This window comes from Geotrypetes seraphini, chromosome 8, assembly GCF_902459505.1.
Source record: "Geotrypetes seraphini chromosome 8, aGeoSer1.1, whole genome shotgun sequence".
Taxonomy (NCBI): Eukaryota; Metazoa; Chordata; class Amphibia; order Gymnophiona; family Dermophiidae; genus Geotrypetes; species Geotrypetes seraphini.
The window spans coordinates 85,767,064-85,793,082 of NC_047091.1; the positions used below are offsets into that span (position 1 = coordinate 85,767,064).

A 26,019-nucleotide genomic window follows, 5' to 3' on the forward strand; every position below is an offset into this window, starting at 1 on the left:
AGACCAGTGGCATCTATTACATTTATGGTAAAAATCATGGAAGGATTGGTACACACCCAACTAATGGAATATCTCGACCAATTCTCTCTTCTGCACGAAACTCAATCTGGTTTTAGGCCTCTATTTAGCACTGAAACAGTAATTGCGGCCATTCTGGACAATTTGCATTACTTGTTCAGTAAGGGCCTCAACGCCCTAATCATGCAATTTGATATGAGTTCTGCCTTTGATTTGGTGGACCATGGAAAACTGTTACAATGCCTTGATGCAATCGGAATCAGAGGACAAGTACTGAACTGGTTTCGAGGTTTCCTTATATCACGCACCTACCAAGTCTGTTGTAATCACGATCTCTCAGACACATGGAGCAATCCATTTGGCGTGCCACAAGGATCACCGCTATCCCCTTTGATCTTCAATGTTTACATGTCCTCACTGGGTGCACAACTGTCCCAGCTAGGGATAAAACTATTTAGCTACGCTGACGACTTCACAATAATTATCCCATTCACCAACTCTGTCTCAGAAGTCACCCCCAAAGCAACAGAAATACTAAATCGGATGGAGCAATGGATGACTGAATTCAGACTAAAACTAAACTTAGAGAAAACAAAATTTTTCATAGCATCGCCATACTCGCTTGACACTAAAGCACCAATGTGCATCAATAACCTTAGTTATCCCATTCAACCCACTATGAAGATATTGGGAGTAACACTGGACCAGAACCTGACCATAAAAGACCAGGTAGACTCCTTGATCAGAAAAATCTTTCTCACCCTCTGGAAGCTTCGGTCCATCAGAGCTTACTTCAATGTCCCATCATTTCGAATTCTGGTACAATCCCTTATACTGAGTCAACTCGATGATTGTAACATCGCCTACTTGGCACTCCGCCAGAAGTATATGCGGCGATTGCAACTAGTTCAAAATGCAGCAGTTAGACTACTTTGTGGACTGAAGAAGTTTGATCACATGACACTTTCCTATCGACTTTTACACTGGCTGCCGATGGATGCACATGTCAAATTCAAGTTTGGTTGTTTTTGCTTCAAGGTACTTTATGGCTTAGCCCCTAAATACATAACAGACCTTTTCTCTTTCACAACCAACAGACACAAGCAAAGCTCACACCCGAACTTTGTTTCTCCACCAGTTAGAGTTTGTAAATTTAAAAGTCATCACCAACATCTTTTTGCACATCAAGCAGCATTATAGGGTAAAGACCTTGAACAATTGCTCATGCCTACTACCTATGGGGAATTCAAGAAACGCCTAAAAACACAACTGTTCCTGAAATACTTGGGAAACCAACCTATACAATCCTAGTCCTCAACAAACGATCGCTGGAACTATCATTCACTAAGTCTGTACTTTGTTTATTCCATTCAATCTGTAACATTTCTAATCATTGTAAACCACATAGAACTTCACAGTCCTGTGGTATATAAACTTATTATTATTATTATTATTATAGATTCTTACTAAAATAGGATAAAAGAGTCCAGATACTGGTCTATACTGCAGGTATTATACCGGTCTGATGCACAATCCATAATAATAAAAAAAAAGCACATTGATGTTACTGAATGTGAGGATTATGTGCTCTGAAAAATTACATTCAAGAAGAATGCCTTTTTAAATTTTTCTAATATATAAGCTTCATGTCATTGTAATACAATTTTCCTACTAAAAGCTTGACCAGTACTTGTGCTTGAAAAAACTCACTGCAAGTTCTTTTCTCTCTCTCACACTATCACTCACATATTCACAAACATAAAAAAAGAGAGTAGCTCCTTACTACCTTACAATCTCTTCTGGACTAGTGATGTAGCCAGGGCACAAGTGATCCCCAGTTGCTCTTGCCTATGTCAGCTCTGTTCTCAAAATGGCTGCCATGATCACTTGCAAGATTGCCTCTAGAGATCATGGCAGACATTCTGAGAGCAGACCCAGCATGCACAGAAGCGACTGAGGATCACATGTGCCCTGAATATACCCATACACTGCCAAGGATTGTAAGATAGGCCTGAGAGGGCACCTATAGGTGGGCAGGGCAGAAAAGCAGCTCCTTTGTCTGTCCCCATCCCTCCCTCACAAAAAAAAACAAAACAGGACAAGCACAAATTTTCAGCTTCTACTGAAAACACATGGTTGGTTTCTACCGAAACCACGGACAAAGCCTTTTGCCGAATTGAAACCAGGCAGAAGAAAGGATTTTGTTCCAGTTTTGGCCCTGAAACTGAAATTCGGTTGGCCTCTAGAACAGACACAAAGGGAAAGAGGAGGAAAATAGGGGGGCAAGCAGCAAACAATTTAGCAGGTCTTAATACATAGGGAAGAAAATAATTGCTAGAAAATATCACTTCCCCCACCTACATTGAAAAATAAAAGGCATAATGACCCCAACATAATACTTCTTGGTCCCTACAAGAGCACAACCAATTTCCCCATCCTCTTTGGCTCTTTTTTATTTATCCTATGTTCCCATTACTCTTTACTCCTACCCTCTGCACAGCACTCAGATTCCACCAATTTCATCCTGTATGCTGCCTGACAGTCTCCCCCAGACATTCTGTGCATGTCCTCTATTTCCACTCTGCCCCCCTCTATACCTAAGGTGACCATACGTCCCATCTTGAACGGAACAGTCCCGTTTTTGGATCCCCTGTCCCATTGTCCCCACACACAGCTTCGGGACGCCAAAATGTCCCGTTTTCAGGGACAGCGTCCCGAAGCTGTGCGCGGGGACAACGGGACAGGCGATCGCTTTCTCTAGGTCCACCGCCGCTGCTCCTCTGCTTACCTCCCTGCCGCTAATCACGCCCAGAAGCCTTGTTCCCGACATCAATTCTGACGTTGGAGTGGACATTCCGCAACACTGGACAACAAAGTTTATGCTTCTTCAACACTTTTGGGTGTATCTTACAGTTTTTTGGCTGCTGATCACAAAAATCACGTTTAAAATTACGTATCACATACCATTTTAACAAAAAAGTACATTTTTACAGTTTCTTGTTATACTTTTAGGCTAATGCAATTAATTTTTAGCCTAATTATTAATATAGACATATTGCTCACGTTATACCTTGTGTGGGCATGTCCAGGCATACATTCAGGGCAGGTTGTTTAACGTCCATGGAAATGATGCAGTCTGGGCATGCTTGTACCTATGGGTTTGATGGATGCTGCCTGAAAAGACTTTATAAAAGCATATGAAAACATGGAACAGCTGTTAAAGTATATCCAGTACAGAAAGTACAAATGGAACATCTGCAGTGATCTTAAAGTAGTAGCTCTGCTACTTGGAATGCAGCTTGGATATACCAAGTAGAGTGTAAGCTTGTTATGCGAGCATAATTCGTTCCAGAAGCATGCTCGTAAACCAAAGTACTCGTATATCAAAGCACATTTCCCCATAGAAAACAATGGAAGCTTGGATGATTCATTCCACATCCCAAACAGACCCCCCCCTCCCCGAGGCACCTGCCGTGCTTTCCACCCCACCCCCGAGAACCGGCATCGCCACCTCTACCCGCCTGCCCAAACCCTTACAGCAATGGGACACCGGCACGCAACACCAACCCCCAGGATGTACCGGTGCCGAAGGAGCCTGCTGGCTGCCGGTGATGTCTGCTGGGCCTTGAGCATCTGCGCATGCTCATTAGAATCTCAGAGAGAGCGGGAGCCAGAAGGCGTTGAGCATGTGCAGATGCTCAAGGCCCAGTAGAGATCACCAGCAGGCGGCAGACTCCTTCGGCATCGGCATGTCCTATGAGTTGGTGCCAGTGCCCGATCACGGTAAGGGTTTGGGCGGGGGGGGGGCGATTCATGTTCTCGGGGGTGGGGGCTCGCAACTCGGTTTGCGAGGCAAGATTTACAAAAGTGTTTTGCTCATCTTGCAAAACACTCGCAAACCGAAGTTTGGCTGTACTGAATTGTTTTATTTGTGAATGGACAGCCATGCTAAGGAATTGCATTACATTCAGAATAACTGGGCACTCCATAAGAATTTGGTTCCAGGACAGAAAAATGTGGTACATGAACCACTTGTTGACCCAACAAGTTGTTTGCCTCCTGTTCACATAAAACTTGGACTGATGAAAAATTTTGTAAAAGTGATCAATAAGGAAGGCAAAGGTTTTCTTTATCCAACACTGATGTTTCTAAGAATAACCGATGCCAAGATTAAGGAAGACATTTTTGTCAATCCAGATGAGGCATGTCATTAGTGTCAAGGGATTTGAAGATCTTTTAGTTGGACCAGAGAAAATCACCTGGAAAGCATTCAAGGATGTTGTTGAAAATTTTCTTGGCAGTTACCAGTGTTCTCCCTAGCGTGTTTCAGCCGGGCGCACCGCCCAGCTACTTTAAGTGAGCGCCCAGCTGTCATTTTGGACCGGTTCCGGGATCTGACATTGGACTCGCGACTCGTCAGTGGTTCGCGCATGAATTGTCAAGCGCCTGCTTCTTCCGGATTGCCTGCACCCTGTACTTGAAGGTGCCTGCCTGAACCACATCTTCAGCAGCACTTAATTCAGCACGCAAGGATAATGCCTGTTCTTCCGCACATGCTCAGATCAGGTCTAACTGAGCATGAGCAGAAGAACCAGCATTAGCAACCAAAGCAAGCCTGCTGAATTAAGTGCTACAGCGCTTTTACAAGGATTTTCCGTGAATCACGCCACTGCCCACGGTGGAGTACGGGTGGGGAAGGGGTAATTTGCATAGCGCGCCAAGGGGTTGTATTTCGATTGGTCCAACACTTTGGCGCGCTATGCAAATTACCGCTTCCCCGCCCCTACTCCTTCACTGTGAGAAGGGAAGGGTAATTTGCATAGTGTTTTTTTTTTTTTTTTTTTGCAGTTAATTCTTTTTTTTTTTTTTTTTTTCATCTTTATTCCTTTTTATTTCTTTCAACAAGTGTACAATATTATTACAAGTAATTCACATCACTCACTTGACATTCTTAAGCAATATTATTACACATGTTTTAATTCCCTCCACCCACCTCCCATCCCCTCCCCTATCAACAAAATATTTTATCCAAACATATACATATTTAGACTCTCCCTCCCCCCCATTTTTACAAATTATCCCCATTTTCGCCCACGCTCCAAAGGTCCGCCCCTTCAACATCGGAACTTTTGTTTCCCGCTGTGTTGAGGGACGAGGCAGAAAGTTTTGGGTGGGTTAGGTTGATGGTTCTAACTTTCCTCTGTGCTTTCAGCAGGGTATTTTTGGAGAGAAAAAAAAAGTTGTAAGCTCTTTCGAGCAGAGACTATTTTCTTACTTTTAATTCTGTGCAGCCTACGTTGTCTGGTAGACCTATAGAAAAATTTAATATTAAATTTTTGAAGAGAAAAAAAGTTGTAAGCTCTTTCAAGCAGAGACTATTTTCTTACTTTTAACTCTGCAGCCTGCGTTGTTGGTAGACTAATAGAAATATTTAGGGAATTGAATCTACTGGAAAGAACACGCCACAACTGATGGATAAGTTAGAGTCTCTATGGGTCAAAATTCAGGGAACAAATGGCCTGGAAACAAAGATCAGCATCTACTACCGACCCCCAGAGCAGTCCGAAGAAATTGATGGAGAAATGACGGACGAGATTAAATGCAACTGCAAGGGAGGCAACGCAGTTATCATGGGTGACTTCAATTATCTGGGAATAGATTGGAACCTAGGCACCTCCGGCTGCATTAGAGAGACCAAGTTCTTGGATGCTGTAGGCGATTTGCTTTCTAGAACAACTTGTCAAGGAAAATACTAGAGGAAATGCAATTCTAGACTTAATTCTAAATGGCCTGAGAGGACTGGCACAAGATGCAGAAGTAGAAGGGACATGAAATCTTCTACCTTATTTGTATGATGCTAAAGAAAATCTATTGACCATGTAACACAGAGAGGTGCCATATATAACCTTGTAGCAAAAACAGCCCAACTTAAACAAGACACGAGCCTCCATTGGAAGCCAATACAACTCACAATAAAATGGAGTTACATGGTCATGCTTCTTAAGACCGTAGATCAATCTGACCACTGTGTTCTGAATTGGTATAAGTCTGGCCATGTCTTTCTTGGAGATTGTCAGATAGACAATGTTGCAATAGTCTAAAACAGTGGTTCCCAACCCTCTCCTGGAGGACCATCATGCCAATCGTGTTTTCAGGTTAGCCCTAATGAATATGCCTGAGAGAGATTTGCATATAATGGAAGTGACAGGCATGCAAATCTGCTCCATGCATATTCATTAGGGCTAGCCTGAAAACCCGATTGGCCTGATGGTCCTCCAGGACAGAGTTGGGAACCACGGGTCTAAAAGACTCAGCAACGGGGATTGAACCAGAAGTTTAAAAGCAGAAAACTCAAAATACGATTTAATGGTACGTAATTTCCATAACGTGTAGTAACCATTATGTACCACAGCATCTATCTGTTTTTTCATGGTCAGATGCTGATCCAGAACGACTGTTGGTTGAATTGTATACAATGTTGAGTTTATACTGATCGAAGGTTCATGAGAGATCTTGTGCGGTGACGCAACAAAAAACTTTGTCTTATTAGGGTTTAGTTTGAGTTTAAATTTGTGCATCCAAGAGTTCATCAGTTTCAATTTTATGAGGACTCAATTTTATGAGTGATATGGGACAGAACTGTGTTACAAGGTATAACAATCGTAATGTGTCAGGTTTTTAAAATCCTAAACCTAAAAGTGCTGCCTCTCTATTACACTCGGTCACTTGTTCAGCCCTTTTCTATGCTTTCACCTTTAGGTTATATATCATATTTAGGTATTAAAACATTTTTATTTGGTCACAGCAGCATTTTGAGTGGTTGGAGATCAGGGAGGCTCTAGGAAGTTTGAAGGACTCAAAACCTGCTGGTTCAGAAAATGTTAAAACATCTTGGAACTTTCCTGGATTCTAGAGCAGTGTTTCTCAACTCAATCCTGGCGTACCCCCTTGCCGGTCAGGTTTTCAGGATATCCACAATGAATATGCATGAATGAAATTTGCATATAATGGAGGCAGTGTATGCAAATCAAGTTTATGCATATTCATTCTGGATATCCTGAAAACCTGACTGCAAGGGAGTACTCCAGGACCGATGGCAGACTAGATGGGCCATTTGGCCTTTATCTGCTGTCATGTTTCTATGAGTTGAGAAACACTGTTCTAATCTAGAGTACTATTACGTAGGGCTTGAAGCATTTCATTGTAACCACCTCTAGTCTGGATTTAGCATTTCCACAGTTTTTCTTCCCATAAGGTTGAGGTCTTTAATATCTGCATGTTTAATATACTGGTTTTTAGCATCAACAGCAGACCAGATCAGAACCTGTGGGTTATGCTCACCAGTCAGCAAATGAAGACAAAATAAGTGGTGATCTGCCCTGTAAAGCACTGTATGAACTCGGCTCTTTAGTATTTTTCTGTCGCCAGCAAATGGTGATAGGTTGATGATGCAGCTTCTGAATTGGTTTGACGGATGCTCCTGGGTCAGCTGGAGAGCTTTTCCCAGTTGAGCAAGGGGTACCTTAACACGTTATCTAATATCAAAATCATATTTTTCTTGGTGACTTCAATTTTCATTTTACCTTCATCCACACGATAAATGGTTTCTGTCTCTGCTCCCTGATCTTGATCTTTACCAAAATCTCCCTTTCCCGACTCATAGTGCCAGTCAAGGGGGTCACACCTTGGACTTCATTCTGGAGACTCCTGCCCTTCCGTAGCATTATCAGATCTAAGCACTATACCTGTCCCATGGTCAGATTATGTCCTTTTTCTCCCTTGACCTTCACTGCTTTGGTTCTCTTCTTAAAATGGATCCTCCACTTTCTAACTGTTGGAATATTTGTTCACTTGATCCTCTGTTAGTCCCCCCCTATCCTTCAAGCATTTCCCTCTAAATTCACTTCTTTTTGTTTGGATGACCAGGTTACTACCTGGAACTTTGTTCTCTCTGATTATCTTGACTAGGAGTAAAGGGAATGGGATTTGTATACTGCTTTTTTTTTAGTTACACATTCAAAGCAGTTTACATATTTACAGGTTCTTATTTTGTACCCGGAGCAATGGAGGATTAAGTGACTTGCCTAGGATCACAAGAAGTAGCGCTGGGATTCAATCCCACAACCTTAGTGGGCTAAGGCAGCAGCTCTACCACTATGCATCCACATGTTCCTGAATGTTTTTTTGCTAATCTTAAAACAGATGGTTTCACAAAAGGTTCTGGCTTTTGCAACGACATATGCACTGCTCAGAGTGACTATCGAGGAAAATAATGTTTTATGTTTTTGTATTGTCTAGTCCAGGGGTGTCCAACCTTTTGGCTTCCCTGGGCCGCATTGGCTGAAAAAAAATTTTCTGGGGCCGTGCAAACGCTGCAGCATAACAGAGGAAGGAGCCAGCAAGATGGTAAACACCCGGGGGCAGCAGAGAAAACACTGCATCACCCTTGACCGGGACCGCACAAAATACTTCACGGGGCCATATGCGGCCCTCGGGCCACAGGTTGTACACCCCTGGTTTAGTCTATTTTGGTTCCCAGGTTCAGGCCTCAAAGGCAGTGGAAAGTAAATTAACAAGACAACAGGAGGTGGTGAGAAAAAATATATTATATAGGAATAGGCTTTTACAAATATAGAGCATATATTAGTTACAAAGTAGCTTCAGTGTGTGTGTGTCTATGTACTGCCTGAATGAATGAGGTTGGGGGTCAGAATGTGTGTGAGAGAACAGAGCAGAATGAATGTCCTTTGTTCTGAATGGTTGATGTAGGGATGTGAAAGGCTAAGGGAGGAAGAGAGAAGAGAGAAAGAAAAGGGGCAGGGGGTTTGAAGTCTGTCTTTATAGATTTGAGTTTGTTCTAAAAATAGTAACTTTCAGTATCTTCCTCTGTCACAATTTCATACCTTAATTGATAAGAGGAGTGACTCCTGAAGAAATGATAGCTGGAGCCATTCTGTGTCTGAATTCCTTAGCACCTGTCATTATCACATCTTTTGAAAGTCTAGGGCTTTGCAGGATACTTCCCAGTACTATGCAAAAGGTTCTTTGTTAATGTCAAGTACTAGTCTTTTGGAGTCATTTAGTGGCATTCTGAGTAAAAGGTGTTTGTAAGGCTGAAAGGCCCCTGCCCATATGTTACTATCTGCACTAACAAGGTCAGCAAGGGTCAGATTATTCAATATAATATCCCAGAATCCTTTGCTTGTAGTCTAGACCTGCCAGCACACTAATGCTGACAGAAACATTTTTCCAAAACCTCTCTCCATCGATACAAAGCTGATTATTCTTTTACCATAATTCTCTTAAACAAGAAAGGTAGAAATACTACACTTGATAGGTACCATTGACTCATAATAGAGTCCTAGCGACTTGATGAATATCATCAAGTTTTTGTGACAGAATACAGAAGTAGATTGCTGGGCCGGGAGCATCGGGGCCTTTGCTAGGCTGGCCCGTTTCAATGATGCCGGCCGGCCTAGCAAAGGCCCCGAGGCTCCCGGATGAAACCACATCTAAATTAATCCTAGTGGCAGCTGTGTGACCAAGTTAAAAAAAAACACACGGAGCTGCCGCTGCTGGTCGGGGGGGGGGGGGGGGGGGGGGTTGCAGAGAGAAACACGACAGCAGCAGGAAGATGCAGCGTCGACACTACAGGAGGTGCCTTGCAGCGAGACGCAAGTCAGCTGGCTGGCGCTTCTCTTCCTCCTCTGTGAGCTGCGGCACATTTGGAATCTCAGGAAGCACACAAGTGAGCCGCGGCACACAGTTTGCGATACTCTGGTCTAGACGTTGGATATTTGTTCATATTTTTTGTTCATCTTTTAATTTAGTTTTCCAAGTGTACGCCTGTAGGGAGATGATTTTGCCCCTCATGACCACTTTTGACATTTCCCAGAGTACAAAGGCTGAAATGTTTGGTGTCGTTAAAATCTAGAAATTATCTGAAATCCTTTAATAGTGTTTCCATACAAAGAGGGTCCAGAAGTAGAGAAGTATCTAATGATAGGTTTTTTGTTTTTTTTTAACTAGTCTGTGACAAGCATAGTAAAACCGGGCCGTGGTCTGATCAAGTATGTGGGTCAATGCTAATGTCCTCACATTGGTCAAAATTCATGCACCTCCGAACCAGAGGTAGATGTAAGAATAAGTATGATGTGTTGGGGAGTAAAATGTATAGTCTTCGCTGTGACCCATGTCTAGTTCTCCATAGATCAATTAATCCCCAATGTTGAATAAAATGAATCAAAGAAGCCTAATTAGTATTTGCATATTGAACATTAGGGGCTGAATTGTCTACTGATGGCTAAACAGTTGGTTTAAATAAATCACCCTTCTGATGGTGCATTGACAGCTTAATCAATTGTTCAAAAAATAGTCCCTAGTTTACATTAGGGGCATAGAGGTTTAATAGGATATATTGTCTATTGTGGGGAGATGCTTTTAAGTATAGAAAGCTCTTGCCGGGGGGTATTATTAAAGAAGAGGACACCTACCCCTCTTGTCTTAGTAGTCAGTTGGTAAGATGCTAAATAAACATATTTATAGCGTTTATGTCTTAATAATGCAGTGTTCTTGTACAATCCCACTTTATTTAAAGAGGGTCTATTTCCAAAAGAAATAGGTCATATTGCTGTTACTCCTATTGTAAAAAAATCTAAAAAAGCCTATTGCCTGTAAAACTAATTAAAGGCCCATAGCCAGTATTCCACTGTTCACAAAACTTATGGAGGGATTGATAAATGCGGATTTGGTAAACTATCTAGATAAATTTGACATTCTTCATGATCATCAGTCAGGATTCCATTCCGGCTACAGTTCTGAAACAGTTTTGGCATCGTTAATGAATTATCTCTCTAAGCAGTTCAGTTTCGGTACAAGCGTCCTGATTCTTCAACTAGATCTAAGTAGTGCATTTGATTTGGTCGATCATCAACTGTTACTATCTTGCTTGGATGCTATAGGAATCTCTGGGAAAGTTTGGAAATGGTTTAAAGGCTTCTTGCAAAATAGATCGTATCTAGTTTACTCTACTGGGAAATTTTCATATACTTGGAGTAACCCATCTGGGGCCCGTGTGCCTAAGGCCCCACCCACAGGAGGGGCCTAATGCTACTGGGCTGATTCCGGTTGGCCCAGGCGCCTCAGGCCCCACCTGTGGGCAGGGTTTGAACCACCTAGGCCAATCAGGCCCTAAGGCAAGCCATTCCTGAGATGGTTGGCTTGCCAGATGGACTGGCATGGCACCCGTCCATCCAGCCAACGATTTTAAGGTACGGGGAGGGGGATTGGGGGTAGGGGGGGTCGAGGGGTCAACGGGGGGCCGATTCAGGGGTTCGGGGGGGCTGGTGGGAGGGGAGTGCGTCGAGGGCAAGAGGGCCTGGATCCCTCTTGCCTGTATCTTAGTGGGGGTAGGTGGTTCACCTGGGCAGGAGGGCTTGGGCTCCCTCTTACCCCATCGTAATCGGGGGTGGGGGGGGTTCGGGATGCCGCGGGGCAAGAGGGCTTGGCCTCCCTCTTGCCCCATCGTAATTGGCGGGTGGGTATCACAGGGCAAGAGGGTTTTGGCTCCCTCTTGCCCCATTGTAATCGGTGAATGGGGTGCCGCGGGGCAAGAGGGCTTAGGCTCTGTTTTGCCCCATCGTAATCGGCGGGTGGGGTGCCGCCGGGCAAGAGGGCTTGGGCTCCCTCTTGCCCTGATCAAGTCGCAGGGGAGGACTGATCACTGCAGGAGAGATGGTTCATCTCTCCTGCCACGATGGTGATCGCCCACCCTCCTCTGAACCGCGGCACTTCGGGGTGAGGATCGCTGGCAGGGGAGATGCCCTGCCACGATGCTCACCCCGAAGTGCCGCGGTTCGGAGGGGGGGTGGGCGATCACCATCGCGGCAGGAGAGATGAGCCATCTCTCCTGCAGCAATAGTTTCAGTGGACAGTACGCAGGTTGCTGGGGCCGCAGAGCTGCAGCGATCAGCTCAGCGGCCCCTTTTTCGGCACTTATATCTGTTTTAACTTGGTCTAAGTCAAAACATATAAGTGCCGACTAGACAACCTGCCTAAACTTTTGGTTATACCTGCTGTACGCCTAGGTGTAGGTCAGCCCACCTCCCGCCCACCGCCCGCCCTTTTCCTTCCTCTAAAAATGCCTCTTTTCACTCTATGCATTTAGAGGCAGGGGAAAGGCTTAAGCTGGTTTTAGATACGTCTAAAACCAGCTTTGCTTATGGGTACTTGGACAATCAGGCTTTTTGATCGTCCAAGTACCCATTTAGGCCATTTTTTAGTTGTTTGGTTTTTTATTATGAGCCCCATACCATCTTATAGAAAACAAAGGGTAAGGTTAAATGGCCATTATCCCAGGACAAGCAGGCATGATATTCTCACATGTGGGTGACGTCATCTGCGGAGCCCCGATGCGGAAGCATTTTCAAGCAAACTTGATTGAAGATTTAAGTTTGCTCTACTGCTCCACGCATGTGTGCCTTCCTGCTCCACTAGGGGGTGCATCCCCTCGTGGTCTCCAGTTCAAAATTTTCCGCGAGCCTAGAAGACGTGTTTTTCAGGCTCTGCCCCAACTGCCTTCTAGCACCGCAATTTTTTTCTTGTTTTTTCACGATTAAGTCGCTGTGCGCGAATTCCTTACCTTTTTACTTGATTCCTGCTTCGTTTTCAACGACCCGGAGGCTTCCGGGTCCCCGTGGCCGCGTGGCTAATCGAGCCGCGGCTACTTTCGATTTAATGTCCCGGCCTTTGACCGGCTTTAAAAAGTGCACCCGGTGCGAGCGGCTTCTTTCTCTCACAGACCCGCATCGCCGGTGCATCCTTTGCCTGGGGGCGACTCATCCAACCGACTCCTGCCCCCAGTGCGCTATTTTCCAAAACCGGGCCCTCCGCCGTAGAAAAGCCCGCATGGCGGATCTCTTCACCCCGGACCAACTCTCCACCTCGGCCTCGAGGTCGGCCCTGGCCTCGGCCCCGGCCTTGACCTCGGCCCCGGAAACCTCGGCATCGCCTCGAGACTCGACCCCGAAGCCCTCAGGACAACAGAAAGCCTCGGCTCCGGGTAAGTCCCCTCTTCCCTCTTCAGGTTCTGTAACAGCGAAGAAGCCAGCCTCGGGGACAACGGCGACGCATGGCGGAAGCCCCATGCTTACAGCCCCGTCTAAACCCTCCAAGCCTTCGGGCCGTGCCTCCACCACACGGGAATACTCTGATACGAGGTCGCCCCCGGTGGAGCGCACCGAGACAGGGGACATGCCTTCGATGCTGTCCGTGCCCGTCTTCCAGGACCTACTCCGAGCGATGATCACGTCGGAGCTGTCCGCTGCAATGGCCCAGTTTCAATCGACCTCGACCTCGAATGTGCCAGACCAGCCTGAACGAGGAAAGGTGCGCAATCCTCGCCGCATCCCATCCTCCTCGGACTCCTCGCCGAGACGCCCGAGACGTTCCCCCTCTGCGGACCGCCGAGGGGCAAAACGTCGGGCTAGAACGACAGAAACCTCGAACCGCCGTACCTCCAAGAAGGCCCGAGGTTCACCAACCCTACGAGGCCGTTCTCCCACACCTCGTACAGGACCACTAAGGGTGGCTGAGTTATCACTCTCCAACCCACGCATCCTCCGAACTCCCCCTCGGACGCATTCTCCGAGGGAGTCCGGATCGAGATCACCAATCCGACATCGATCGGTACCCCTAACCCCGGCATCGTCCCCGAGGGGCTCCTCGAGACGCCGAAGATCGACAACCCCGGAACACTCTCACAGTGCTTCCCCAGCCTCGGAGCATGGATCAGAGCATGAACCTCGATACTCGAGGGAAGCCTCCTTATCCTTCTCCACCCGACGAAGGTCCCGTTCCCCGACCCCACACGGGACCCCGGGGACATCTCGTCCATCCTTCACTCGCTTTGTCCAAGACATGGGCCACGCATTGGACTTAGACCTCCAGTCCGACTCCAGATACTCGAAGGAGTACCTGGCGGAGCTGGATATGCCATCATTGCCCAGAGAGTCCCTTCGCTTACCACCTAACCCGGTACTCCAACAGGCCTTCTTCAGGAACCTGGAGACCCCTTACATGGTCACGGCCGTACCCTCCAAAATGGAGGCCAAGTACCGCACAGTACCTTACCCCGGATTCGAGCAACCACAGCTCTCCCACCAATCGCTGCTAGTGGAATCCTCCTTGAAAAAGGCTCACCCGTCCCGGGTCTCAGCAGCGGTCCCCCCAGGCCGAGAAGGCCGAACCCTGGACAAGTTCGGCAGGAGACTATACCAAAACGCAATGATGGCCTCTAGGGTGCAAAGCTACACTTTCACCTTCACTTCATACCTCAAACATCTCATTGGACTATTGAGAGCCTTTGAGACTGACCTACCGGCCTCCCGGCAGGGAACGTTCAGCCTGCTTCTAGAGTCCCTCTCCAACCTGCGCCTTCACCTATTCCACGCGGCCTACGATGGCTTCGAACTCTCCTCCAGAGAAGCAGCCTTCGCTATCGCCATGCGCCGACTAGCTTGGCTGCGCCTGGTCGACATGGACCCCAACTTACAGGACCGGTTGGCTAACCTCCCCTGCATGGGAAAGGAATTGTTCGATGACACTATCGAGGCGGCGACAAAACGCCTCTCCGAACATGAACGCTCATTTGCCTCCCTTGTCCGGCAAAAGCCCAAACCGCCAGCGCCCAGGCCATACAGGGCCCCTCCGCGCCGCTACCCACAAAAGTCCACCCTTGCTTTCTCGCGGCCCCCACCCAGACGTCCGCAAGCCCATCACAGGGCCATGCCCAAGTCTCAACCGCCCGCGACCACCAAACCATCCCCGTCCTTTTGACGGGACACGCGGAAGGGGGCGGGCCCCCTCCGCCATAGTCCCAGGCCGCCTTCCCATCGGAGGTCGACTCAAAGCCTTTTACCCTCGCTGGGAACAACTCACGTCGGACGCATGGGTCCTTGGCGTGATCTCATCAGGGTACTCTCTCAACTTTCGGGCCATTCCCCCGGACAACCCCCCCAGGAATTGCCCTCCCAACCGGACTCAGCTACCTCTACTCCTCTCCGAAGCTCGAGCCCTGCTTCGCCTGAAAGCAGTGGAGAAGGTCCCCCCCGACCAACGGGGGAAGGGCTTCTACTCCCGTTACTTCCTGGTACCGAAAAAAACGGGAGACCTACGCCCAATACTAGACTTGAGACGCCTCAACAAATTCCTGGTACGGGAAATGTTTCAGATGCTCTCACTACCAACACTCTACCCCTTGATCGACGAGGGCGACTGGCTCTGCTCCCTCAATCTCAAGGAGGCGTACACACATGTCCCAGTGCACCCCGCTCACCGCAAGTTTTTGCGTTTCCAAGTAGGGGACTGGCACCTACAATACCGAGTCCTCCCCTTCGGACTAGCATCATCACCTCGGGTCTTCACCAAGTGCCTCGTGGTGGTAGCAGCAACCTTACGTTCCCAGGGCCTCCAGGTATTCCCCTACCTGGACAACTGGCTAATCAAAGCCCCGTCCAAGGAAGGGGTTATCTCAGCGACCCAACAGACTATTACCTACCTACAAAGTCTGGGGTTCGAAATAAACTTCCCAAAATCTCAACTACGCCCCTCGCAGTCCCTACAGTTCATCGGGGCCACGCTGGACACGGTTCGCCTCCGTTCCTTCCTCCCCCCTCCGCGCCTGGAGGCGTTAGTAAGTCTGAGCCGAAGGATCTCTTGGCTGACCTCAGTATCAGCTCGACAGATGATGACCCTTCTGGGCCACATGGCCTCCACCGTCCATGTCACACCATTCGCCCGCCTCCATCTGAGAATCCCTCAATGGACCCTGGCGTCCCAATGGCGTCAAGACCGGGACCCGATCGACCACTCCGTGACAGTGACTCCTTCATTGCAACGATCGCTCCGCTGGTGGGCCGACTCTTCAAATCTTTCCAAAGGTTTGCTCTTCCTCACCCCACCCCAGAGCAAGGTACTCACCACGGACTCGTCGGAGTACGCTTGGGGAGCCCATCTGGACGGCCTACGCACCCAAGGAATGTGGTCAGCACAAGACCGTCGCTGCCACATCAACGTGCTAGAACTTCGGGCCATCTACCTCGCAGCTGTAGCCTTCCAACATCTGCTCCGCGACCGAGTGGTTCTCATCCGAACCGACAACCAAGTAGCGATGTACTACGTAAACAAACAAGGGGGCACAGGGTCTTGGCCCCTTTGTCGGGAAGCCCTACGCCTCTGGAAATGGGCAATCTCCAACAACACCTTCCTTTGGGCGGTGTACATACAAGGAGAACAAAACTGCCTGGCGGACAGACTCAGCCGCCTCCTCCAGCCACACGAGTGGTCACTACACTCTCAGGCCCTACGAGGAGTGTTCGAACGGTGGGGGACGCCTCAAATAGACCTGTTCGCGTCCCCTCACAATCACAAGCTGCCTCTCTTCTGCTCCCGGATATACTCCCCGGACCGGCTCGAGGCCGACGCCTTCCTCCTCGACTGGGAGGGAAGGTTCCTGTACGCGTTCCCGCCGTTTCCTCTGATACTGCGGACGCTTGTCCACCTGAAAACAGTACAAGCCACCCTGATCCTGATTGCCCCTCGCTGGCCACGCCAGCCGTGGTTTTCCCTGCTACTTCAACTCAGTGTCAGAGATCCACTGCCTCTGCCTCTGTTTCCCTCTCTACTGTCACAGGGTCAGGGTTCACTGTTACATCCCAATCTTCAATCTCTTCATCTGAATGCGTGGTTTCTCTCCCCCTGACTGCTCTCCCCGTGTCTCAATCAGTCAAGGAGATATTGGAGGCCTCCAGAAAAACCTCGACGAGAACCTGCTACTCCCAAAAATGGACCAGATTCTCAACCTGGTGCTCCTCCCACAGCCAGGACCCGGTGTCGGTCCCCGTCCCCCTGGTCCTTGACTATCTACTTCAACTATCTCATTCCGGCCTAAAGACCAACTCCATTCGAGTACACCTCAGTGCGATTGCAGCCTTTCATCAGCCCCTGGAAGGGAAAGCCCTCTCGCTCCATCCCTTAGTCACTCGCTTCATGAAGGGCCTGCTGAACGTCCACCCCCCTCTCAAACCTCGGACCCACCCTTCACGGTATTCCATCACGACAAGGTGGTACTCCGCACCCATCCAAAGTTCCTACCTAAAGTAGTGTCTGATTTCCATCTCAATCAGTCCATTGTCTTACCTGTGTTTTTTCCCAAGCCCCACTCTCACCCCGGAGAAGTGGCGCTCCACACTCTTGACTGTAAAAGAGCGCTGGCCTTTTACCTCCAACGCACTCAGTCACACCGGAAAGTCCCACAACTGTTTTTGTCCTTCGACCCAAACCGGTTAGGTCACCCAGTTTCCAAACGCACCTTTTCCAACTGGTTGGCCGATTGCATCTCCTTTTGCTACGCTCAGACTGGTCTCGCGCTGCATGGTCGAGTAACGGGACACAAAGTCCGAGCGATGGCAGCCTCCGTAGCCTTCCTCAGGTCCACACCTATTGAGGAAATCTGCAAGGCTGCCACGTGGTCTTCGGTTCATACCTTCACCTCCCACTACTGTCTGGACTCCCTGTCCAGAAGCGATGGCCGGTTCGGCCAATCGGTGTTGCGAAATCTGTTTGCTTAAATTGCCAACTTCCCTCCATCCCTCTTCAGTAAGCTTGGAGGTCACCCACATGTGAGAATATCATGCCTGCTTGTCCTGGGATAAAGCACAGTTACTTACCATAACAGGTGTTATCCAGGGACAGCAGGCATATATTCTCACAACCCACCCACCTCCCCGAGGTTGGCTTCTTGGCTAGTTAAGTGAACTGGAGACCACGAGGGGATGCACCCCCTAGTGGAGCAGGAAGGCACGCATGCGTGGAGCAGTAGAGCAAACTTAAATCTTCAATCAAGTTTGCTTGAAAATGCTTCCGCATCGGGGCTCCGCAGATGACGTCACCCACATGTGAGAATATATGCCTGCTGTCCCTGGATAACACCTGTTACGGTAAGTAACTGTGCTTTTTTTTCAATGGAGGAGGGTAAATAGTGGTATGCCATAGAGATCTGTACTGGGACCGGTGCTATTTAACTTATTTATAAATGATCTTGGAAATTGGAACTACGAGTGAGGTGATTCAATTTGCACATGACACTAAACTGTTCAAAGTTGCTAAAACGCATGCGGACTGTGAAAAACAGCAGGAAGACCTTAGGAAATTGGAAGACTGGGCGTCCAAATGGCAGATTAAATTTAATGTGGAAAAATGCAAAGTGATACACATTGGGAAGAATAATCCAAATCATAATTACCAGATGTTAGGGTCCACCTTGGGGATCAGTGCTCAAGAAAAGATCTGGGTGTCATTGTGGACAATACGCTGAAATCTTGTACCCGATGTGAGGCGGCAGCCAAGAAAGCAAACAAGATGCTGGGAATTAGTAGAAAAGGGATGGTAAATAAGACTAAGAATGCTATAATACCTCTGTATCGCTCAATTGTGCAACCTTACCTTAAATATTGCATTCAGTTCTGGTCTCCTCATCTCAAAAAAGATATAGCGGCACTAGAAAATATTCAAAGAGTGATCAAGATGATAAAGGGGATGGAATTCCTCTCATATGAGGAAAGACTAAAGAGGTTAGGGCACTTCAGCTTGGAAAATAGATGGCTGATGGGGGAGAGATGAACAAAGTTTCAAAATCCTGAATGGTGTAGAACAAGTGGATCAATTTTTTTTTTTTTTTAACTGCATCAAGATTTACAAAGACTAGGGGTCACTCAATGAAGTTAGAGTAATACTTATAAAACCAGTAGGAGAAATATTTTTTCACTCGGAGAATAGTTAAGTTCTGGAATGTGTTGCCAGAGGATGTGGTTAGAGCGATTAGTGTAACTGGTTTTAAAAAAAGGTTTGGACAAGTTCCTGGAGGGAAAATCTATGAATTGCTGTTGAGACAGACATGGGAGAAGCCACTGCTTGCCCTGGATTGGTGGCATGGAATGCTACTACTGTTTGGGTTTTTGCCAGGTACTTTTGACTTGAATTAGCCTCCATGAAGCTGGGATACTGTACTAGCTGGACCGTTGGTCTGATCCAGTAAGACTATTCTTATGTTCTAGTTAATGTCTACAAGACAATGGCATGGTTGTGGTACCCTGCTTTTCCAGGGTATTTTTAGCATAATACAGGAATGTGAGCAGGGCCAAAGTTTTATGGTGGGCTGAGGTATTAAGGTTCCACCCATCTTGAAAGGACTATTTTTCTACATTTCACACATTCTGGACTGATCTGATGTGGATGCTAAGGAAGGAGAAATTAGAAAATATCTACTAATTTTATTTTCTTTATTCTAACTAGACTAATTCAAAGATTCTCCCTAGTGTAATCATGGTTAAGACATTGATTACTTTAATCTTCCTGATTGCTTCTAGCTACTAAATTTCAACATACTTTGTGTGATCAAAGTTCAACATTATAGTTGTATCAAGACTTTACCTTTCCAGTTTTTTAAAAACAGTATATTGATACCACAGTAGAAGCAAAAGGAAAGTCATGCCATCTGTTGCTTTGTCATTCAAAATACTGAAGAGATAGGCTGCCTTTATAGGGCAGAACCTACATTTATTCTTTGTCTCCATCTGCTCCAGAGGCTCCGGATGGATCTGGTTGGAAAGAAAATTAGGTAAAATCTAATTTCTTCATCCCAAGTATTGTTTGTACATCTTTCCTATATAGCATGCACTCATTCATTTTAGCTTGTGACACCTGCTATTACTGTTTTAAAGGTGCAATGTCGTAGTGAGACCCAGCAGAGGCATTGCTTATGTTCGTATGTTCATATGTCCCACCTTCAGATTAGTAACTTTCCTATTTAATTCAGGAATTCATCGCTGTCAGCCAGCTGAGGGGTTCGACACAGGGGAAGATCCTATGCTTCTACGGTCCTCCTGGAGTTGGTAAAACCAGTATTGCACGATCCATAGCCAGGGCCTTAAACCGGGAGTATTTCCGCTTCAGCGTTGGTGGCATGACTGATGTGGCAGAAATCAAAGGGCACAGGTAAGTGAGAGGCCTGAGATATGCAGGTCGGAGAGTTTTGCGTAGTGGTTAGAGCCACAGCCTCAGCACCCTGAGGTTGTGGGTTCAAATCTCATGCTGCTCCTTGTGACCCTGGGCAAGTCACTTAGGGCTAGATTCACTAAGCCCACTGATCGTGTTTGCTATTGTGTACCGACCCAATTTTTCTCTGACCTGATTCACTAACCTTCGATCCGATCCACGCATGCAAATGAGGGGGAACAGCATACAAAGTAGGAAGGACGCGATTCACAAAACAATTTCAGGAACCCCAACTGGGCTGCCCATTCAAAAAACAAGTGACTGCTGAGGACCAGTCGCTTGTGCAAAAACCCTACTTTCTGCCCTGACTCCGTGGTTTTAACCCACAGTGCAGCCCCTCTTTCGACCCATGGGTTAAAACCAAGGGCTTGCGAAAGTTTCCAGCTCTAAAAAAAAACCCAAAATAGTTTCCATCTCTTCCTTCGCGGTGAGCATGCGCAGACCATCTACAGGCAAAGAAGATGGTCTGCGCATGCTCAAGGATCATTCTCCAGCGATCCGTGCAGTTGGTGGAGGGCATGCCTCCGATCGCTCTCATTTGCGTCACCCCCATTTGTGAATCAGTTGGCCTGCCTCGGATCGGACAGGATCGGGCAGGTTAATGAATCTAGGCCAAAATCCTCCACTGTCCCAGGTACATTAGATAGATTGTGAGCTTACCGGGACAGATAAAGAAAATGCTTGAAGTACCTGTATGTAAACCTGTATGTAAAAAGGAAGACTGATTGAGATGTCTGATTTTTATTTCCATTGAAAACAATGGAAGTAAGTAGGACACATAGAGACATCTGGGTTTTTACTTCCACATATCTCAATCCATCCTCCTTTTCCTGGAGCCATATGGTAACCCTATTCAGTGTGATTGTAAAAAACTACAAAAAGTTAGTGTGCACATCCCAATCCTTTTCCCTTTATGAAGGCTGAATTGGGCAAAAGCTTGGCTGTGGCTATTACTAGTACTTGGTAATATTTGTACTATTGTAATCCAAATGTTTACATTATATATTTTAAACTACACGATCTACTATGAACACTCCAGGAAAAGCAGAAAATAAAAATAATTACTAATCAGATCCTTCCTTTCTGAATGCACTGCCATCATAACCCTTATCACTTCTTATGTAGACTATTGCAACCTGCTTCTCGCTGGCCTTCCCCTAAACCATCTCTCTCCCCTTTAATCTGTTCACAACTCTGCTGCACACCTCATATTATGCCAGTGTCACTGTGCCTACATTACCCTTCTCCTCAAGTCTCTTCTGTTTCCGCATACAGTTCAAACTCTGCATCTCCTCAGTATCTCTCCTCTCTCCCCACACTCACCCCTGGGCACTCCGTTCATCAGATAAGTCCCTCATAAGAATATAAGAAATGCCTCCGCTGGGTCAGACCTGAGGTCCATCGTGCCCAGCAGTCCGCTCACGCGGCGGCCCAACAGGTCCAGGACCTGTGCAGTAATTCTCTATCTATACCCTTCTATCCCTTTTTCCAGCAGGAAATTCTCGAATCCTTTCTTAAACCCCCAGTACCATACTCTGCCCTATTACCTCCTCTGGAAGCGCATTCCAGGTGTCCACCACAAGTTGGGTAAAAAAGAACTTCCTAGCATTTGTTTTGAATCTGTCCCCTTTCAACTTTTCCGAATGCCCTCTTGTTCTTTAATTTTTGAAAGTTTGAAGAATCTGTCCCTCTCTACCCTATGCCCTTCATGATCTTGGAAGTCTTTATCATATCCCCTCTAAGTCTCCTCTTCTCCAGGGAATAGAGACCCAATTTCTCTAATCTCTCCGCATATGAAAGGTTTTCCATCCCTTTTATCACACATGTCGCTCTCCTCTGAATCCTCTCGAGTAACGCCATATCCTTCTTAAGGTACGGCGACCAACATTGGGCGCAGTATTCCAGGTGCGGGCGCACCATCGCCCGATACAACGGCAGGATAACTTCTTTCGTTCTGGTTGTAATACCCTTCTTGATTATACCTAGCACTCTATTCGCTCTCTTAGCGGCTGCTGTGCACTGTGCCGTCGGCTTTATTGTCATGTCCACCATTACCCCCAAGTCCCTTTCTGGGGTACTCTCATTCAATAAGATCCCTCCCATCGTATAGTTGTACCTCGGGTTCCTGCTACCCATATGCAGTACTTTACATTTCTCAACGTTGAACTTCATCTGCCATCTTGTCGCCCATTCTCCTAGTTTGTTCAAGTCCCTTTGCAATTGTTTGTAGTCCTCTTTAGTCCGAGCTCTACGAAATAGTTTGGTGTCGTCCACAAATTTTATTATCTCACACTTCGTCCCTGTTTCCAGATAATTTATGAATATATTAAATAGCAGCGGCCCGAGCACCGAGCCCTGCGGGACCCCACTCGTGACCCTCCTCCAGTCCGAGTAGTGGCCCTTCACCCCTACCCTCTGTTTCCTACCCGCCAACCAGTTTCTGATTCATCTATGTACGTCTCCTTCCACCCCATGGTTCTTCAGTTTCCGGAGTAGATGTTCTTATCTATACCCTTCTCCTCTATGGGCCAACTCCAGACTCTGTCCCTTCTTTGCTGCACTGTATGCTTGGAACAAACTTCCTGAGTCAGTATGTCAAGCTCCATCTCTGGCAGTATTCAAATCCAGACTCAAAGCCCACTTCTTTGAAATGTTTTCCATTCCAAATTCCAGCCCAGCTTCTAAATACCTCTAATTCCCCCACCTGAACACTGTGTATTGATGCACTTTTATGTCCAGCTTGTCTATCTTCACTAGATTGTAAGCTCTTTTGAGTAAGGACGGTCAAATTTTTTTTTTTTTTGGTACAGTACTGCATAGGTCTAGTAGCACTATAGAAATGATTTAGTAGTAGTATATTACTGGATAGTAGAATAACCAGAACTTGGAGACTCATTGATATATCTATAAGTGTAGAATTTACCAGAAGTCCTGGATTCCACGGACATGTCCTCTTTCTGAAGCCTCTGTAGAGGGAGTCCAGGCAGCTTTTCTATTTTGCTATTTTTGTCTAGGGAAATCAGACATTTGAAATCCAACAGCAGACATTGCAAGGCTAGTGCACCTATCTGGAGTTCCTGCCTGCCCCCCATCCCCGTGCCCCCTCCCCCCCACCATCTTCATTGCAAGGCCCACACATCCTAACCACTAGACCACCCATCTAAGCCAACTACATTGCTGCCAGTAAGGCATCTTCCTTCAATATTATGTTTCAGTTGCCATAAACAGGTAGATTCCCTGGAGTCCTGCAGAGCTTGCCTGTCCCTCGCTGTTGAAAATGTGTTAGTGAAACAGCATCCCTACCAACAGGACTTCTACTCAGCTTAGAAGGAAACTGTGCTTGCTGTCTCTGATACCACCAAGTGAAATCAGCACTTCACGAACCATAATGTACCAGGATAAGGTTGCAGAAATGCAGGACTAGATCAGAATCTCCCTCCTGGAAATGAGTGACTTGGCAGCTCTCCTGCATACTCCATGTGAAGTATGTGCCTGCAGGATCCTCCTGTTCACCCACTAAGTATTACTGCCACCATGCTCATAGATAGGATCAGCACTTTCCCTGCTACTTCTGGCGAAGTGAAATGTTGCGGGAAGAGGGGGAAAGGATAAGAAAAGAAGTAACAGCTCAATTCCTTTTTTCGCTTTCACTGCTATTACAATTTGGAATAATCTATCTGTTCACATTAGGACTGATATTGATTACTTAAGCTTTTGTAAAAATTTGAAAACTTTTAAAATATGATTTGTTGTAATATTCATAGTATGATATTTTAATTATTGATTTTGTATTCTCCCGAAGATTTTACAGTTTCTTTGGATTTAAAGCACCTTAAGCCTTTTTGATATAGTTCAATTAATAAGTTGTGTATTAGATTAGATTGCCTAGAGCCCAATATAGTCCATCCAGCCTTCAATATAGCCCAATATAGTCCATCCAGCATCAAGGGCAAGGGACAGTCAGCTTTTAGGATAGATTAATCTGGCTATATTTTGTTCTTTTTTTAAGTGCATTTTTCTTGATGGCTTGTTTTGTTGCAAGAGGAATGATGTATTTGCCATGAAGTAAGTTACTTTTATTAAAAGTGGAGTGTAAACGAATGCTTGAATTTAGTTCATATCTTTTTGTTGTTGTTGTTGTTGGTTTTTTGTAGTAGCTCAAGGTGAGTTTACATAAAGGTAAACCAAGTAGTTCTCTGTTCACAGAGTGCTTTCAATCTATTTTTATCCTTATCACAATGGAGGGTTGAGTTATTTGCCCAAGATCACAACAGACAGCAACAGGATTTGGATCTGATTTGATAGCCTGGTGCTGTATCCACAAGGCTACTCTTCATTCCTAATTAATCCCCCTCCCCTTTTTACAAAGCTGTGTCAAGGCTTTTTGTTTTGCTGGCTGTGGCAGTATTAGCTCCGACGCTCATAGAATTCTTATGAGTGTCGGAGCTAATACTGCTGTGGCCAGCAATTAAAAAAGCCTAATACGGCTTTGTGAAAGGAGGGGTAAATTAAACAAGAGCCAGAGCATGTAAGATTTGGGGGAAAGAGGGAAATAGAAGGAGCAGTTCTGCAGGAAGAAGTGATTTGTGTGCTCCTGCAGGGTTGAGAGATGGAGCTGGTTTCCAAAATTATCTTCTCTGGAGCTGCTACTTGATCACTTCTTGTCAGGATAAAATCTGGTACTGCGTGGAACATGCTAAGCTGTAAGTCAGTATGTATGCATCAAAGAGACGTGCATGATAGATTTGCATTCCAGTTCTCGTGGGTATCCCAAAAACCATTCTGACGAAGAGAGTACTCCACAAACAGCTTGAGAAATACTGTTGTATGCAGCAAGCTCAGGGCTGACTTTCTCTCTGTGTAACTCAGCATGCTGATCCTGTGTTTCTTAATACAGGAGAACCTATGTGGGAGCAATGCCAGGAAAAATAATCCAGTGCTTAAAAAAGACAAAGACAGAAAACCCACTCATCCTGATTGATGAGGTAATATCTCTTCTTCCCTTTCTCTGGTGTACGGGAGCATATTATACTCTATGCTGTGGTACTGGACTGTTTGTTTGGTTTCCATTAAAGGGGTAGAGAAAGGAGGAAGCATGCATAGTTAATTGCCTGCAATGGAAGTTCTCTGTGGACAGCAGAATGTCAGCCACACTGGTGACATCATCTGACAAAGTCAGCAAGCTTATCTATTCTTTGCTCCATCAGATGAGGTCATTGTTGCGTGGCAGACTCATTGTGTTTGTCCATGAAGAGAGGTAGCCCTTATCCTCAACATTGTATCCATCTTTTGGGCTTCTCCCTTTGCCTTCAATTATATGAAGAGAGAGCCTCCCTCACCCTCAAACACTGTCTGTTCCTGGGTTGTTGCTCTTCTTGTTGGTATATAAAAAAAACCAGCCCCCTCCCACTAAATCTACCTCCCCCATTCCCTGGGACTTCTTAAGAAAAAGGTTGTAAAGGTCATAGATTTGAAATACCACCTTTCTGCGGTAAAACCAAGACAGTTTATATTTATTATGTGCAGGTATTTTGTCCCTAGTGGGCTCAGAATCTTAAGTTTATACCAGGAGCAATAGAGGGTTAAGTGACTTGCCCAGGATCACAAAGAGCCATAATGGGAATCGAACCCATTAACCCACTGCACTAACCATTAAGCTACGCCTCCAATCTTTAAAAGTAACTGGACTGTTAATCTCAGACTTATTTTATGTCTTGTTGCATCACAGGTGGATAAAATTGGTCGGGGATTTCAGGGCGACCCATCCTCTGCCCTATTGGAGCTGCTAGACCCAGAACAGAACTCAAATTTCTTAGACCATTATCTTGATGTTCCTGTTGATTTGTCTAAGGTATTTTTCACCTCTTTGTACATAAATTATCTTTGTTA

General features: G+C 46.3%; 1 protein-coding gene across 2 annotated transcripts in view; it reads left to right on the top strand.

The window, feature by feature from the left end:
• The window catches only part of LONP1 (lon peptidase 1, mitochondrial), a 177,881-nt gene that overhangs the window by 100,053 nt on the left and 51,809 nt on the right, over nucleotides 1-26,019 (top strand). For both annotated transcript variants that reach the window (XM_033954649.1, XM_033954650.1), the window contains exons 10-12: nucleotides 19,892-20,070; nucleotides 25,028-25,115; nucleotides 25,859-25,981. In XM_033954649.1, the coding sequence (XP_033810540.1) occupies nucleotides 19,892-20,070; nucleotides 25,028-25,115; nucleotides 25,859-25,981 (390 nt within the window). The remainder of the gene's footprint in view (nucleotides 1-19,891; nucleotides 20,071-25,027; nucleotides 25,116-25,858; nucleotides 25,982-26,019) is intronic.